Raw genomic sequence first — 17,440 nt, 5'->3', positions numbered from 1 at the left:
ATCTCTATTCAGTCCTACAAATCACTGTTTATACGTGGACTTCTGTCGGATTCGGAGATTCCCGAGAAATCCCGAGACATAATAATAGAGCATTGTCCACGTGTAAACGGTGCTTAATTGTATCGTGAAATTTAACCTTCAACACTTCAATTTCAATAAATTTCAATTGAAATTTTCGGCGCATTTTGACAGCACAAAAAGGATTGATTGTCTATGACTAACAGTGGTGGCGGTCGTTTTTGTTTGTCTTAGATAATAATTATTGTGTTTTTTCCTTAAAAAGTCGAAATAATTCACTAATTGGGTTAAAAAAAGAGTGGTGTACATACAATTTTATCTATTATTAAGTGTTTTCAGTAGTTTGTGTTTGTTTTCGTTCTCTGTCCCGAAACCTAATAACCAGGTAACAATTATTTTTTCCATACACGTGTAGCCAAATTTTTTTTTGGTTTTTACAACTTGTTATAAATGAACGATAAAGAGAAACCTCCGGATCCACCGGATGGATCTCAATTAGATTCGTCGTGCGGTACAATGGACACTGTTCCAGATCCCGCCGAATTTGTTACAATAAGGCCTAAATCAAAAAAACTCAAACTTATAAATTCGGAGAGGAAATCGAGTTCTGAGTCAGACCGCCCCCTCCCACACAAAACACCTAGCCCCCGACCCTCAGCTTCTACAAACCCAGGTACTCCAGAGGTCACAAACACTTTATCGCCTATTACCACACCTACCAAAGTCCAATCCCGCATGTACAATGGAATGGATCGTGCTCCATTTATCGTACATGTAACAAAAGTACAAGTAGACGGCGTCACCCAAACCAACTTGTACGATATTGACTTCGGTCGATTTCTTCATAGAAACAATATTCGGACTGCCTGGAACGGAATCAAGTCCGTCGGCCGTAACCGTATTTCTGTGGAGTTTAAGACGGCAAACGAAGCCAATACGTTCGTAAAATCAGAAATAGCTAAAAAAGATAATTATAACGTTTTCATTCCGACTTTCCTAGTAACTAAACAAGGTGTTACCAAAGGCATCCCTTCGCACTGGTCTGAACAGGACATTGTGGAGAATGCCGAGGTACCTCATGGACTCGGAAAAGTAATCAAGGCTCGACGACTGAATTACAGATCGAGTAATGGTGACGTAGTCGAATGGAAACCCTCCCACACGGTGGTTTTGACCTTCGACTCAAAATCTCTACCTTCCCACATTTCCATCTTCAATGTGTCCCTCTCCGTAGAACTCTACGTATTTCCGACAATTCAGTGTTTTAAATGCTGTAAGTACGGACATACAAAGACTGTCTGTAGATCCCTTGTGCGCTGTTACAAGTGTGGCTCCTCACACAATGGGGAATCCTGCACGGTGGCGGCAGAAGATATAAAATGCCTCAATTGTTCTGGTAACCACTCTGCCACCAGCAAGCTGTGCCCTGAGCTTAAAAGGCAACAAAACATAAAACACACGATGGCTGACAGAAACATTTCATATATTGAAGCTTCTAAAATGTTCGGAAAAGCGACGATTTCCTATGCAGAAATCGTCTCTAAAACGACAAAACCGAATGTCAATGTTGTTATGCCCGCGCCCTCCGCGCCAATATCCTACAAAAAATCAGTAGAGAGGAAGTCGAGGTCAAAAAAACTACCTTCCAAACCTAATGTTCCTCATCATGACCCTTCACTTCTGTATTTCCCGAATGGACAACTTCCATCTGGTTCTAATGGGAATGCTTTTCCTAGCACAGTCCCAACATCGAACAATACAATTATATCTACCATATTGAGTATTCTAGTATCGATCCTTCAAAACAATCCACAAATACCGTCCAACGTCGCCCATCAACTTCTAAATATAACCTCCCTACTTAACCACCACCATGGCTCCTCAGATGAGGATTCTGCAGTGGAACAGCCATAGCATTTTTAATAAAAAAGAAGATCTCTTGCATACATTGCAAGAAGAATCTATTTCAATTGCGGCCATTTCGGAGACGTGGATGGTCCCGGGATCTACTATTAGATTCCGGGGATTCCACTGTCTGCGAGATGATCGTGAGGATGGGAAGGGTGGCTCTGCCCTCCTCATCAAAAACTCCCTTCCCTTTATCCCTATTAATGTCAAGACTGATGGCTGTCCTTTCCAAGTGACAGCTGCAAAGGTTAATGACTTGACCATCCTTTCCATGTATATCTCCCCAACCAACAAACCCTCAAAATCGATACTTTTATCTTTGTTCCAAAAATTGACCCCTCCGTTCCTTATCCTTGGTGACTTTAATGCTCACCATGCCCTGTGGGGTGCTCCGACATGCGACAGGTTGGGAAGAGATATTGTTGATCTCTTGGATGATCTGAATATGTGTGTCCTTAATGATGGCTCCGCGACGCGCCTTCAGCTTCCAAATCAGCGACCCAGTGCAGTGGATCTCACCATCTCCAGCGCTGCAATGGCACCATCTGTGCAATGGTCAATTAAGGATGACACTATTGGTAGTGATCATTACCCTATAGTAGTCAGCCTCATATCCAGCCATAGATATTGCCAAAGTGGCCTATCCCCTGGGGGAAGACGAAGACCGAGATACATTACAGAAAGAGTTAAATGGAGATACTTCTCTGACGACATTGAACTTAAAGTGAACGAGCTGCCCACCCCGACGAAAGAGAATGTAGTGAAGTGCTATGAAGCATTGTCATCATGCATCGTCGAAGCAGCAGACAAACATGTCCCTGTAAAGGAGAAAGGCAATAGAAGTAAACCCCCCCCTGCCCCATGGTGGGATAGCGAATGTGCGGAGGCAGTTTTGAAAAGGAAAAAGCAAGCTAAAGTTTACTCCTTAAACATGAGCCTAGAAAACCTGTTGAGTTTTAAACAGGTTGAAGCTAAAACAAAACGCCTCTTAAGAGACAAGAAACGACAAGGATGGAAAAACTTCTGTTGCTCTTTATCACGAGACGTGCCTATATCTACTGTTTGGAGCATGATACGTCGATTTAGAGGTTCTTTCACTCCACCAGTGAGACGTCCTGAGACCCTAGGGTGGGTTGAGGAGTTCGCCAACAAATTAGCCCCGCAGACCGCAAATAACTGGAATGAGTCTCCCTATTGGTACCAGTTTACAAATAGAAGCTGGTTAGATCATAGCTTCAGTTTAGATGAACTGAAGACTATTCTGACCCGGCTCACAGACTCAGCTCCAGGGATGGACGGTATACTGTATAGTTTTATCCAACATAACAGTGATCCTACCCTCTCCTACATCCTATCATTGATCAACATGATCTTTGAATCAGGAAACATCCCCCCTTCATGGAAAACCCAATCCATTATCCCTATCCTTAAACCCAACAAAGACCCAAACTTTGGGTCTTCCTACCGCCCCATAGCCCTCTCCTCCACACTGTTGAAAGTGGCGGAACATATGGTGAGACAACGCTTGGACTGGTTTGTGGAGAGCTCGAAAACTCTCCCCGAGTCTCAATTTGGATTCAGGAAAAGAAAGAGCACTATTGAAAGCGTGTCGGTTCTGACATCTGATATCAGAGCCGCTCTTACTAAGAAAGAATTTCTTATAGGTGTCTGTCTGGACATAAGTGGTGCATATGACAATGTTATTATCCATATTCTAGAAGCTAAAATGCTACGAATTGGAATCCCGCGAAAACTCACTTCCTTTATAGCAAATTTGATTCTCTCCAGAAAGGTAGAAATCAGTGTTCGCGGTCATGCTGTGGTGGAGAGAGAGTTGAGCAAGGGACTACCTCAGGGTTCTGTCCTGAGCCCGATTCTCTTCAATATCTATACGCATGACATAAGCGGAATTGTTCCCTCAGAGACAAGTTTGCTTCAATACGCGGACGACTTCTTCATGTATACATATGGGAAGGACCCAAATAATCTAGAAAATACTCTAAATTTAGGTATGAGAAACATCAGGAATTGGTTAGTGGAACATGGCTTGGATCTATCGACTGGTAAAAGTAATGCCATAACCTTTTGTAGACAGCGAAAAATCCCAACCATAAAAATTCAACACGGAGATGAGATAGTACCTTTTACGTCCCAGATTAAGTTCCTGGGAGTAATTCTGGACACTCATCTTACATGGAACTCATACATAAATCATATAGTAAACAAGTGTCAAGCCGGATTGAATACGTTAAGAGCAGTCTCGCGAGTATGGTGGGGGAGCCACCCTTTTATACAGAGACTTTTTTATACTGCGTATATCCGGAGCCATCTAGATTATGCCTCGTTCCTTTTAGAACCTTGTTCAAAAAAGAATCTCCAAAGACTTGACCGGATCCAATCCCAAAGTCTGAGACTAGTCGTCGGAGCCATGAAGTCATCTCCAATTAACGCTTTACAAGTAGAAGCTTGTGATCCCCCACTTGGTATGAGAAGACAATACTTGGCGGATAGATTTCTTCTAAAATGCTCTATCCAAAAAAACAACCTGCTCCTCAAAAAGGTACAATTTCTCTCTGACTGCGTGACATCCTCATCTTTTTGGTTTCATAAACCACCCCCTTTACTAGTCAACAGTTTTCATTTTTACAAATCTTTCAAATCTAACATTTATCCTAAAGACCTTCTTCCCCTTTATCGTTTCCCATTTAAAACTTCTATTTATGCCCCAAGTATTGAACTCACATTCGGAGTCGAAAGCCACCTACAGCCCCGGTGTACATTCAACCGTATTCGGTCGTCAAGATGGATAGGTTGGAAAATTATCTACACTGATGGATCTCGGTCAGATTCGGCAACCCATACGGGTGCGGCTATATATTGTGAAGACAACAACTTTCAAAGATTGTACAAATTGCACAAGAATGCATCTGTATTTACCGCAGAATGTATCGCAATCCGAGAAGCTGTCAAATACGCCTTAAGCTCACAATATAGCAAGTTCCTAATCCTGTCGGATTCCTTGAGTGCCTTACAAAAAATCAAATCCCCTCCATCCTTTTATCCCGAGGATGAGCTCTGCGTGGAAACTCGATTTCTTCTTTCTATATCAGAGGCATCCAATAAGAGTATTGTTATGTCCTGGATCCCTAGCCATTGTGGTATTCCCGGTAACGAAAAAGTGGACGCGTTAGCAAAGGAGGCGGTCCACTCCGGGGATCCTGCCTATAGTAATTTACTACCACTAGGTGATCTCCTTGTTATGACGAAGGAGAAGCAACTTCGCGCATGGCAAGAATATTGGGTAGCCTCTTCCCAAGCCAAGGGTAAACATCTTTTCCAACTGAAACCAAATGTTACAGAAAAGCCTTGGTTTTCCAAAGTGATTCTGAACAAGTTTGAGACATCCTCCATATGCAGAATGCGCATTGGGCACTGCTGCAATGGTTCTCACCTGTTCAGAATCCATGTCCGGGACTCTGCCATTTGCGAATGTCAGCTAGATGAGGAAGATTTAAACCATATTTTTTTTGGATGCCCCATAAATGATTGTTATCCTGATTTCCTATCCGACCTCTCTGATATCAATATCCCATTCCCTATTCATATTCTAACTCTCCTGTCCCCACCCAATAAACGTGTATTTAAAATCCTATGTAAATATCTAGTTGTAAATGGTGTAAAGCTGTAAATATGTTTTATTATTATATGTATACATTATATTAAATACTAACATACTAACTTTTACATATTATATTACTAACACATGTGTATATATGTAAAAAAAAAAACAAAACTACTCGACACTGGCCAGAACACCCAAGTTGAGATGTGAAAAGGCCATGAAAAAACGAAGAAGAAGAAGAAGACAGCACAAAAAATGTTAAGCTTTACTAATTTTGAAATTGTAATTCTTGTTTTATTTTTACCGTTTGTTCTACTTTATTACGTGTGTATATCGAAGTACAGGGAATTTAAAAAGACAGGAATAAAACATTTGGAGCCTTTGCCGATTTTCGGCAACTTGTTTTGGTCTGTTATCGGTCGTGAGAATCTTACTTTTGTCATAAAACGTATTTATGATGCTTTCCCTAACGAAAGGTAAGTAATACAATAATTTTAGGTAATATAATATGTAACCAAGTCAGTTTTAAAACAACACACTTGTGTCTAGATATTATTTATCGGTGGAATGAAAAAATTCCTAAGCGACCTGTAGCAGTTTTACCAAAGAGCCATTTAAAGTTTTTTTGTTTTTTTAATTCAGTAATTTAAAAATATATAATTACCAGTTATTTTGGCGTGATTACTACATAATTTAAAAACATAATTAAAAGATTAGATTTTTATTTTATTTTAAAAAACTCATTGGCTGGCTCCGTTGGCTACGTGTCGCTTAGGAACATTTTCCTTTCCTCCGTATGTTATGTAGATAATTTGAGTCACGTATTTGCGAAATAAGGTATGTATTTAGTTGTAGTTTCGGATGTGACAGGGTTTAATGAACACCTTGTATATATCGATACATCGCTAAAAACACCGGATAGAAAATCGATGTTTGTTTAGAAAAAAAATCGACCTATCGAAATGGCGATGTTTTTTTATTGTGAATTTTTTAGGGCTTTTGTTGTAATTCGAATCGAGCATGTTGTATTTTATGTACTTCTAGAAATTCTTAAAACTACTACAAATATCAATGTATTTTTATCAGTTTTTTGAATATTTATGTTGTTATATATATGTATAAATGTACTTTGAGGCGATTCTTAGCGGAAATATGAACCTAATTATTCATATAAGTATAGCGCTTTAAAAAAAAAAATGCAATTTTTACGTTTATTTTCAATGGAAACTTTACAAAACTTGGTTTGCGGATATTTTATTGATTTTTAACTTTACGGTATTATATGAACATAAAAATAAATTTATTAAAATTATACCTAACGTATGCATAAACTAAAAAAAATTTTAGTTGTTTTTAAAAATAACAATAAAAATATGGACCAAGCAATTATTTTTTAATTTTAATTTTTTGAAACCAACACAGTCATAGTAATAAACAATACATAAAAAGTAACAACAAATAACAAGACCAATTATGGGTTTCAAATAGGAACAAAAATATATAGAAACAAAACGTACAGTTCGCTAGGGGTGAAAGGAAGTGGGATGGGAAAATAGGGAAGGAAGAGAAGATGAAGAAATAGTAAGTAAATATAAAACGATGAAGAAAGAAATAAAAATGCATATAAATGTACACATACAACATACACACTTATACATACACACATACATCCATATATATTGGAGTAATATCAATCATATGTATTTCAATATTTCAAAATGCGTAATTTTATCTTTCACTAGAGCATTGCGCACTGTATATCACAGATACGCAATGGGTGGCCACCAACTCATCCGTGTTTCAACAATTAAGGATCTTGGGGTAATCTATGAAAGCAGATTGACTTTTCATGCTCACATCGAGAGAACATGTGATCTTGCACTAAAGATGTTGGGTTTTATTCTCCGAACTGGAAGGGTTTTTGAGAATCCCCGTACACTCGAATTTTGTACAACTCGTTGGTTCGCTCGAGGCTTGAGAGTGCATCGGTGATATGGAATCCGCACGAAGTGAGATACTCCCTCATGTTGGAGAGGGTTCAGAAAAAAATTCTGAGGTATCTCTACATGAGGGAGTATGGTAGTTATCCGTGGCTCTATCCCACTGGGTTCCTCTTGGGTATGCTTGGGACCAATAGTTTGCACCTGAGAAGGGATGGGTCTACACTGACCCATTTTTTCAGACTGTTAAGGGGTTTCATCGATAACTCGGCCATTTTAGAGAGTATCAATTTTTATGTTCCTGATGGCTATCTCCGACAGCGTCAGCACAGACTGTTTTACCTCCCGGTTTCCAGAACCAACTTGCCTCTGGTCATGCCGATTGGAAGAGCAGTCAAGCAGCTGAACATTATCACTTTGGAGATCGACATCATTCACATTAGTGAAACTGTGTTTAAGAGGCAAATACTCTTGCTATTAGAGAGTATTATACCTTAATAAAGTCGAACCATTGCTCAAGAGTTCTTGGTTTGTTATAAAGTTCCAATTTAACGTCTTAAATCATTTGTTATTTGTTATGTTACTTTGTGAATAAATAATTTGAATTTGAATTTGAATATACATACATACATATATATACACAAGAACATGCATATATATATATATATATATATACACATACATACACACATGAACATATACGCATACACTAATGCACATACTTTGGCTTACATATATATAATTAATAATAAAATAATGAAGTAAAACGATAAAAAAATAGCAACTAAAAATTTTGCTCTTGTAACGTCTCTATTGCAATTTTGATATATTTTTTAAAACAGTATTTGTTTTCGTTAAAAAGATCTATGGCGCTAAAATTTTTATCTTATGACGAGCATACTCGATAAATTATTATAAAAAAAATTAATTACTATACATTATCATAAAAAAATAAATTATTATACATTATCATAACTGCTAACTATTTTGTATTTTTAATCTATGCTTCTAGTATGTAATTAGAATCTCTCATTAGAATGCTCCATACAAAAACTGTGCGGTGATGAATGATAATACATGTACACTGAAATCTCCTTTTACACGATTTTGATATAACACAATACAAAAACCATATAAAAAAATGTAATTTAATAATGCGTAATAGTAACGTAAATATACTTTTCCTTTTGCTCTTTTACTTAGTAGGCATAAAGTATGTTATTATTATGATAGTCATAGTGAATAACCTTTGTTACCATTTTTTTAAGTATTTTGTTGTCCTGTTATGTTTTTTTATAAAATTAAAGCACAAAAAATAGTAAATAATTCATTTTATTTTAATCCCGAATCGATTTATTTATAAATGCCCAGAGGGCTCCTACAATATTTATTTAAAAAATATTATAGCAATTCACATTAAATAGAAGGCATAATATTATTGACATAATAACTATTGTTATTTTTTAGTATGTTTTTTTACACAATACTACGTGGAACGTATCCACCATGGTGTTCATGAACAAAGAGGTTCTCTTGTATTTTGATTTATTAGTTTATAAATTATGCTTGCTAGTCTTATTTTTACTTAAATTTATTTTTGTCACATTTTAGGTATGTTGCGATGTTGGAGTTTTTAAATCCTACCATTTTGGTGAAGGATCCAGAACTCATAAAGAAAATCACAATAAAAGACTTTGATCAATTTCATGATCTTCCCTTCCAAGTAGATGAAAACGTTGATCCAATATTTGGGAATATTCTTATGGCACTAAAAGGTCAATCAATTGATTTATGAACTAAACTGTTACACTCATATCTGCTGTAGTTAAAAATGGAAACTTAATTATTTAATTTTATCAATAGGATCAAAATGGCGTCAAACGAGATCAGCAATAAGTCCCGCTTTTACCAGTTCCAAGATAAAGAATATGTTTGGTTTTATGACAGATTGTGCTACCAGAGGAGTTTCGTTCTATCAACAGAAAGTTGAAGGTATTCACTTTCTCATATTAAAGCATCGAAAAAGTTAAATATTATTTAAAGATACTGACAATAAAATAATAAAAATACATATAATCAATGGGCAACAAGTTCAGTTTTATAAATAATAAAATAAATAAATCAGTCTTTTTTATTTCACAGACAATCCCACTTTCGAAATAGATGTAAAATATTTAGCAAGCCGATATACCATCGATGTGATTGCATCCACATCTTTTGGATTTGACGTAGATTCTCTGAAGGAACCAAACAATACATTTTTCACAGAATCGCTTAAAATAACAACTACAAATATATGGTTAATGTTAAAATTTACAGGGTTCAGGACTTTTCCCAAACTGATGAAGGTATTTTAAACAACTTCTTAAATTTAAACATTCATTATTTATTCTCTCTCTACTGCTATTTTTTTTCTAAATTCCTACCCATTCAATTTTTAATTTCTAATTATAAAAAGTGTGTAATTTATGTAGTTTTTGGTCCAATTTCTATATTATTTAATTATTTTTTGCAATCCAGGCTCTTGGCATAAGATTTATGCCTGAAAAAACGATTTCTTACTTCAGAAATTTGATTCACTATTCACTCAAGCAACGAGAGGAATCCGGCCTTCACCGCCCCGATATGTTGCATCTTCTATTAGAAGCAAAGAAAGGTAATTAAATTATTACATTCAACTAAATTTACCTTCGCAATTGTTGTTGCCAGCAAAAAAATACTATTGTAACAAGTTGTAGTATTTTGTGGTGTATTTGTGGCCGGCAACAATTTAATATTTGGGTTTGAATTTTCAACGTTACCATCTTCTCCCGAATATTTTATATTTATTAATTTATAATATTTTGAGTTAGTCCAAACTTTTGTAGACAAGGACTGGATTCGACTCCCCGGGGAGCTGTTTATATTATCATATTACAACAGAGATGAAGAAGATTTTAGAGAAGGTAATATAGAAGTCTAGGCATCTACAGGGCTTATGACCTGACACTGGCTGGTTTAAGTGGCCACTTTACACACATATGTAACATTCACCATTTCGCCCATATTTTAACATCTATATTCGTTCAATTCTTTCATCTGTCGATGTTTGTAAGGTTAAAGAGCTGAAACCTTTATTTATGCCGGTGAGATTCATCTAATTTAATTATATCACCTATACACGAGGCAACGCCTGAAAATCTTATTTTTTTCAATTTCTATACTTCTTCATGGACCAGGTGGATTTATCAACAATATTTTGAGTTTGTCCAAACTTTTGTAGACAAGAACTGGAGGTTTCAGCTCTTTAACTTCAAAAACATCCACATATGAAAGAATTGAAAGAATATAGATGTTTAAATGTGGGCAGAATGGTGAACATTACACAGTGCGTAAAGTGGCCACTTAAACCAGCCAATGACAAGTCATAAGCCCTGTAGATGCCTAGACTTCTATATTACAGGCCTCCTGGCCTGTTGTGGTGCAAAAAAAAAAATGAAATGAAAAATGAAAAAAAAAATGAAATTACCTTCTTTAAAATGTTCTTCATCTCTGTTGTAGCTTTAATTAACATTATTCAATATTTTTTTGCTGTTTTACAACCATATAATATTATGCATATATCATGAATAATAATATATTCACTTTTTAGGCAGCCTTAAACACGATGCTGAGGAAATTGGAACTTCTCAATTTGCTTCGACACACGAATTTTCTGCCAAAACTCAAGGACCAAAATCCGGTAAAAATATATGTAACATTACAATGTTCACACCCATGCCATGTAATCACACTGACCAAATATACAATTATTCTTCTTCCGCACTTAATCGTGCAACTGCAGCATATCTTGATAATTTTGCTACACGAAGGTAATTATATTTATGTTTTTTGTAGATATTTCTTGATAAAACTCCAGAGTTAATGATTTAGAAGAAATTATAAACAAAATTGTCAATAAAACTTCTCGGTTTAGTTTCACTTTTATTTTATTTTTGACCAACGAGCGCTTTCACCTAAGAAGGCCTCCAGTCCTGAAATGAAGTTTTACCAAGAAGTTTTATTGATAATTTTATCTAAATCATTAACACGAAGGTAAGATAATCAGTTTAGTAATAAAAGATGAGTGATGACCAAACAGGAATGTATGGTCAGCTCACTGATAACAGAGAAAATAGGAATTTAGTGGACTGTATGGCGATTGTTACTCACTTTTAAAGTTCTTCCGATTGTTTCTTTTATGAAGCTCTTCACTATTGCTGTAGCACGGATACCGGTATTATGTAGATGATGATGAACTGTATAATTTAGCCTGTTTATTTTTTTATATTTTTTATAGAGTCTTTATTCAATAAAATATACATATTATTACAATATTAATACATTATAAAGAAAATAAAGTATTAAGATATATTTTGTCCCGATAAACTATTCAATAATAGTTTGTCATCGGGTGCTCAGACATTAGTTTTAATTAATAATCAAATAAGAAGAGTACAGACATAATACTGTATACATATAAAATAATAAACATAAAAATAGTTTAAAGATTTTTTTAATTTTTTTTTAAGTAAGAAAATAGAGTAAAATAATATAATTAAAATTAAAGAATAGTAATTTACTTAAATATATTTTAAATATAAGAAAAAACTAACTTCACTTTGTACGAAATATGCTGACGCAGGATATGATAAAGATTTATCAGAGAGACAACTTTTTACATGTGACTTACTCAAAAAATTGAAGTAATTTAAAAACGGTCCTCAGCTGGCATCACGTCATTTTGCCATCATGCGTTATGACTGCTGACTGACGACGAACAGCATCGCGAGCTGAGAGAATCTAAAAATAATTTTGAAGAGTAGAAACTAGGAGGGTAGGACCAGTATGTAAATATGCGATATGATAATAATCAATCAGTAAATGTGTTAATTTGTAAGATTCACAAATTTGGAAAAACCAGTGACCGGTTTTAACACTAAGTATTACTCAAATACAATAAAATTCTACCAAGAAGTTTCCATTAGCGTTTGTAATTAAATTTTTGAATGTTTTAAAATAATCTTTCACTTCAAGTGCTAGTCCAGGGACTATTAAATATACTAGTATAATCATATTACAACAGAGATGGAGAACATTTTGAAGAAGTGAATATGGAAGTCGAGGCATTTATATTCTTCATAATTATGACCTTGTTTACCATAATTGGCTGGTTTAAGTGGACATTTTACACACTTTGTAACATTCATATTTCTTCTATTCTTCCATCTGTTGATTTTTATGAAACAAAAGCTGAAACTTTTATTGATGTGGGTGAGATTTATCTGGCTGAATGATTTCACGTACTAGGCAACACCTAAATATACTAGTGTAAAAATACTTTTTTAAATAAAAAATTCATGCCAATCATGTCGGGAATCGAACCTGAAACCTCTTGCAGTAAGCCAAACGCAGTGACATTGGATGTTTTATAATATTGTTCATACAAAATCTAAGAACTTTAATCAGTAAACTTCCTCATTTTTATGTTATGTAGAATGGACAGAAGACCAACTGATCGCCCAAGCCATTACGATTATCCTCGCCGGGCAGCATACCACAAGTACATTGTTCAGCTTCCTCATATACGAGTTGGCCGTGAACCCCGATGTCCAGGAGAGGCTGTGGGAAGAAGTGGCCGCTGTTATGGAGCAGATGGACGGGAAGTTGACCTACATTGCCTTGTTGCAAATGGAATACATGGACATGGTTATTTCAGGTATTTGCGCACTTGTTCTTGACTAAGTATCACCGGAAATTAAAATAAAACATGCAAGTTTATTCTATTAAATAACGCAACTGTAGTTCCAGAAGAGCAAACCTCTCGTCAATGGGTGATCATCATCATCATCGGTCTTCACTGACTACGTTTTCCAGAAAGGGTCGAGTACAAGCTGTGTTGGTTAATGTACAAGGCAATGCATATCACGGCTCCTCAACACCTTAAGGAACTCTGCGTTCCGGACGAGCTGGCAGACAGGCACCTCACTCTCCGCTTAGACTCCTATTCTGCTGTACGGGAAGGTGATACAACTTCATTTACACGACAAGAGTTCCAAATTTGGCGATTGGGCTTTTGCAATAGGAGCCGTAAAGGAGATAAAAGAGGCACACAGCGACCTCCGGCTGGAAAATCTGAGGCTTAAAAGACTGCGAGGAAGGCAGCTACCTACTGGAGCCCCCCCCACAACCTGGAAGTGTGAGAAGTGTGGCCGACTGTATAGGACTATTCAGTCGCCGAAAAGGCTGTTTTTCCCAGTCTTCAAATTAAGTATACATCATCATCGTCTTTCAAAGACAGACGGTTGCCATATAGATAGATACATTTTTATTTAACATATTTTGCTTTGTTTCTTACTATTTTTTTTTTCTTTTTACTGTGTACTTTGATATGTTTTTTGCTATATGTATATATATTTTGTTACCATGTTTCTTACTGTATTTTTTGTTTTTACTATCTCTTTTACTATGTTTCTTACTTTGTATTTTATTTTTACCACAAAAAATGTTTTTTTACTATGCTTTTTACTATGTATTTTATTCTGTTTTTTACTACATTTTCACTATGTCTACCTTTGTTATTGTTTCCTTTGTATTGATTACTGTTTTTTATATATTTTTTCGACTGGCTTAGGACGGGGTAAATAATCCTAAATCAACTTCTTATAAATGTATTATTTTTTGTATATAATATGAAAACAAAATTAACAAAAATTGTATGTAACCATTTACCGACTTTGTCTAACTGACTGACTTTTCTAAAGTCTGACTTTAATAAATATGCAGGAGTTAAAATCTTACATACAAATAATAAAAGAAAATATTACACAGTAAGGGGTTTTTGCATGTGTGCAATACAATAGATGTGACAATATGGTCTTGTACCAGCTCCAAAAACAGCCTCGACCGGGCGAGACAGAACGCTGGGACAATACGAAAATTCGGCCGCAGTTCACAGGCGTTTTTATTACGAGGGAGTTCACGAAAAATACTATTTATTTTATACTAAGATGTATTAGAATTGTCAAAGAACGAGCTAAATTATTTTTTCTGCCTCCATTTTTGGCATGTCCACATCGAGTAAATTGCTATTGTTACAAGGTCCTGTTTAGTTGTGTACACACGAGGACAATGCGGCCGCTCGTGGTGGTTGGGGTAGTCATTGTTCCGCGGAGATAGCTTGCCTGTCTGTCTCGGTGGCAATGTCTCAAGACAATTGTGAACCGGGTTGTGGTCCCGTAGTAGTATTGTGAACTCACGGGCCAAAGGTCCGAGGTTCAAATCCCACTCTACCATAACTCGATTTACATTTTACCAGCACAAGTTATTTACGACTTTTAGGAAATGGTCTGAAAAGTTTAATAATTGAGTAAATAATAGGGTGGACAGTGGTTGAATCCTAGGACAAAACAATATTGTATTGTCCACGTGTGAATGGCTTTTTAGGAAGGCTTGGAAAAATAATTTCCCCTTAATCAATAATCAAATAACCTTTCAATATAGCCTATTATGTGATGTTCCATTGTAATGGTCGCCTTATACCTAGTAAATAACCTTTCAATATAGCCTATTATGTGATGTTCCATTGTAATGGTCACCTTATACCTAGTAAATTCATACTCCTTCCTTCCTCCCCTCTTTTCTTCAACTATTGCTCCCAGAAGATCATCAATTAAAAAAATATATATGATCAGTGTACCTATACCTACAATTTTAGCATGTGTCCTATCAGCACTATGGCAATGTTGTATAGTGGGATTTGAATATTAGTGTACTGAAGAAACCGGTAGACATAGAAAATTCAGTAAGTGGTTATATACAATTATTTACTACCGTTAATATAAAATAACGTTTTTTCAAATATTCAAAGAACACAATTATAGTTTCTGGAGAGCCCTCCCTTCTCATGGGAGGAGGTGGAGATAGATGATATAATTGTGTTCGTTTAATATGTTATTCATTTTTGTACAACTGTATGCTTGTACAACTGTAAGTTTTTATTTTAGAACAATGAGGTGTTACAAAATTAGCGCCGACTAAACCAATAAAGTTGTTTACCATTTTACTGTTTTCAGAATGCCTACGAAAATGGCCTCCATTACCGTTCATCAATAGATTATGTGTACAGGACTACAATTTGGGTTCACCAAATGAAGAAAATACTTATAATAAACATGTGAGTTTTCATATTTATTTTGATTTAAATCGTCACTCCCCCTCTCTGCACCCCGTGGTGCATAGGGCACTGCATTAGTAAACCGAATGCAGCGTATTTCAGTTATCTGTCACATGAAGGCAAGGTGATTAATTAATATTGCTTTTGAATCAATATTTCAGTTCTGGTCTGGAGCCATGATTGTGTTTTGAAAAATACCGCTCCGAGAAAAAAAATGATAGTCATGAAATTACTTATAAAGATTTTTTCTTTTAAATAAATCCTTTGATTTTCTTTGTAAATCGATATTTTCTATCGTTTTGTAAGAATATTCAGACCTAGTTTAAATAGTGAGCCTAAAGTAAATAGAGTTTGAAGGGTTATGACTAGTTGAAAATTGCCATGTGAAATCTGTTGGTAAATGAATAATGGTAAGTGGAATAAAAATGTGATCTAATGTAATTGTGTTTGGTTTTAGGTGAAAAAAGGTGAAACTATTTGGATTCCTGTTCATTCTATTCATATGGATCCTTTCTTATGGAGTAAACCCGAAGTGTTTGATCCCGAGCGCTTCTCTAAAGACAATGCTCCGAATATCAAACCCTTTAGCTATCTTCCCTTCGGTTCCGGTCCCAGGAATTGCATAGGTTAGTTTATACCAAACTATTACAAATAATATCATCAACTTTATTTAGCATTTTTTAGTTTTTATCACTTTTATGAAGAGAGAAATGTTAATAGAAAAACTCTATAAAAATTGTGTTTAAAAAAATACTCTCTTACTTTTAATATGAGTATTTTGTTAGAAAAAAATGAACTCCGCCATGGTATTAACCCTGCCTTCAACTTGATTCTCGTTTTCTAGCACAGTTTATTTTTATGATGACACTACTTTCATTACTTGAGGTATCCGAAGCCTGCGTAATATTTCCAACCAAATTATTTTAAAAATCTAATAGTTTGATTATATTACTGTTGCGCATTGTTAAATTTAATTTTGGTCCTGTATTACTTTAAACTGTATAAAAAGAGGTGCGGTGTATGTATGACTAACTTATAAGAACACAAAATAGAAATTTAGTTATGTCTGTATCCACATATCATGGCTTGGCCCATTTTACGATGGAAATAAATTCGATAAACTTTCACCAAGAACATTCGCTTTTCTCAAAATAAACTTGTGTGCATTTTGAACTTTCTAGGTTCCAGGTTTGCCTTACTGAACCTGAAGGTGATATTATTTCACTACCTGTACAGCTTCAAGTTCCAGGTGTGCTCCAAGACAGTGGTTCCCATCAGAGTTGCCACCAACACGCTCTTCATGGAGGCCAAAGATGACTACTGGGTGGCTATGACTCTGAGGCAAAAGTCCAAATAATCAACGATCAATTTAAAATACAATCATATACAGCGCTTTACAAAAAATATTTAATGCAGTATTTAATTTAAGTAAAACTGTTATATCAAACTGGGCTTACAGGGCACTGCAGATTAAACGAACATTTTGCTAGAATGAACCTTTCCGAAACTTCTAGATGTAGGTTCTGCAGTGCAGATGAGGAAACACCTACACACATTCTAAAACATTTAAGTTTATAAGTGAAAATTCTTGATGGAAGTTCATTGTAATTTATTATATAAATAAAACACGAGTGATACTTTAATCCACAAATTTGGAATATCCAGTGACCGGTTTCATCGCTTTCGCGACATCTTCGAGACTGGTATCTTTATTAAAAAGTTAAATGTATTTATACAGAACAGAGGTAAGGATACATA

At 35.4% G+C, this 17,440-nt stretch overlaps 1 protein-coding gene across 2 annotated transcripts; it reads left to right on the top strand.

Moving 5' to 3' along the window:
- The first annotated feature begins 69 nt into the window (after window positions 1-69).
- Window positions 70-17,236, top strand: LOC148278201 (cytochrome P450 9e2-like). 2 transcript variants are annotated; one of them, XM_088231768.1, is made up of 11 exons: window positions 70-191; window positions 5,796-6,024; window positions 9,100-9,263; window positions 9,352-9,480; window positions 9,631-9,836; window positions 10,009-10,144; window positions 11,120-11,209; window positions 13,004-13,225; window positions 15,582-15,682; window positions 16,140-16,308; window positions 16,864-17,236. In XM_088231768.1, the coding sequence occupies exons 2-11, from the start codon at window positions 5,804-5,806 to the stop codon at window positions 17,037-17,039; spliced, it is 1,614 nt and encodes a 537-aa protein (XP_088087894.1). In that variant the 5' UTR covers window positions 70-191; window positions 5,796-5,803; the 3' UTR covers window positions 17,040-17,236. The 2 variants fall into 2 exon arrangements, with proteins under 2 accessions (XP_088087894.1, XP_088087895.1); XM_088231769.1 differs by lacking the exons at window positions 15,582-15,682; window positions 16,140-16,308; window positions 16,864-17,236 and adding an exon at window positions 13,312-14,031.
- The last annotated feature ends 204 nt before the right edge of the window (window positions 17,237-17,440 follow it).

Source organism: Micrasema longulum, unplaced genomic scaffold, assembly GCF_059751315.1.
Source record: "Micrasema longulum isolate JH-2025_06_02 unplaced genomic scaffold, ASM5975131v1 h1tg000914l, whole genome shotgun sequence".
Classification (NCBI taxonomy): Eukaryota; Metazoa; Arthropoda; class Insecta; order Trichoptera; family Brachycentridae; genus Micrasema; species Micrasema longulum.
The sequence above is the reverse complement of the archived record's forward strand: the minus strand, read 5'-3'. Positions and strand labels throughout refer to the sequence as shown.

What these genes read in the sequence shown, in the direction of transcription:
- LOC148278201 (XM_088231768.1), top strand. Translation starts at nt 5,804, where the DNA reads ATGTTAAGCTTTACTAATTTTGAAATTGTAATTCTTGTTTTATTTTTA. An exon ending in TATTCTTATGGCACTAAAAG is followed by an intron (nt 9,264 to 9,351) that starts GTCAATCAATTG and finishes TTTTATCAATAG; the next exon opens with GATCAAAATGGCGTCAAACG. An exon ending in CTATCAACAGAAAGTTGAAG is followed by an intron (nt 9,481 to 9,630) that starts GTATTCACTTTC and finishes TTTATTTCACAG; the next exon opens with ACAATCCCACTTTCGAAATA.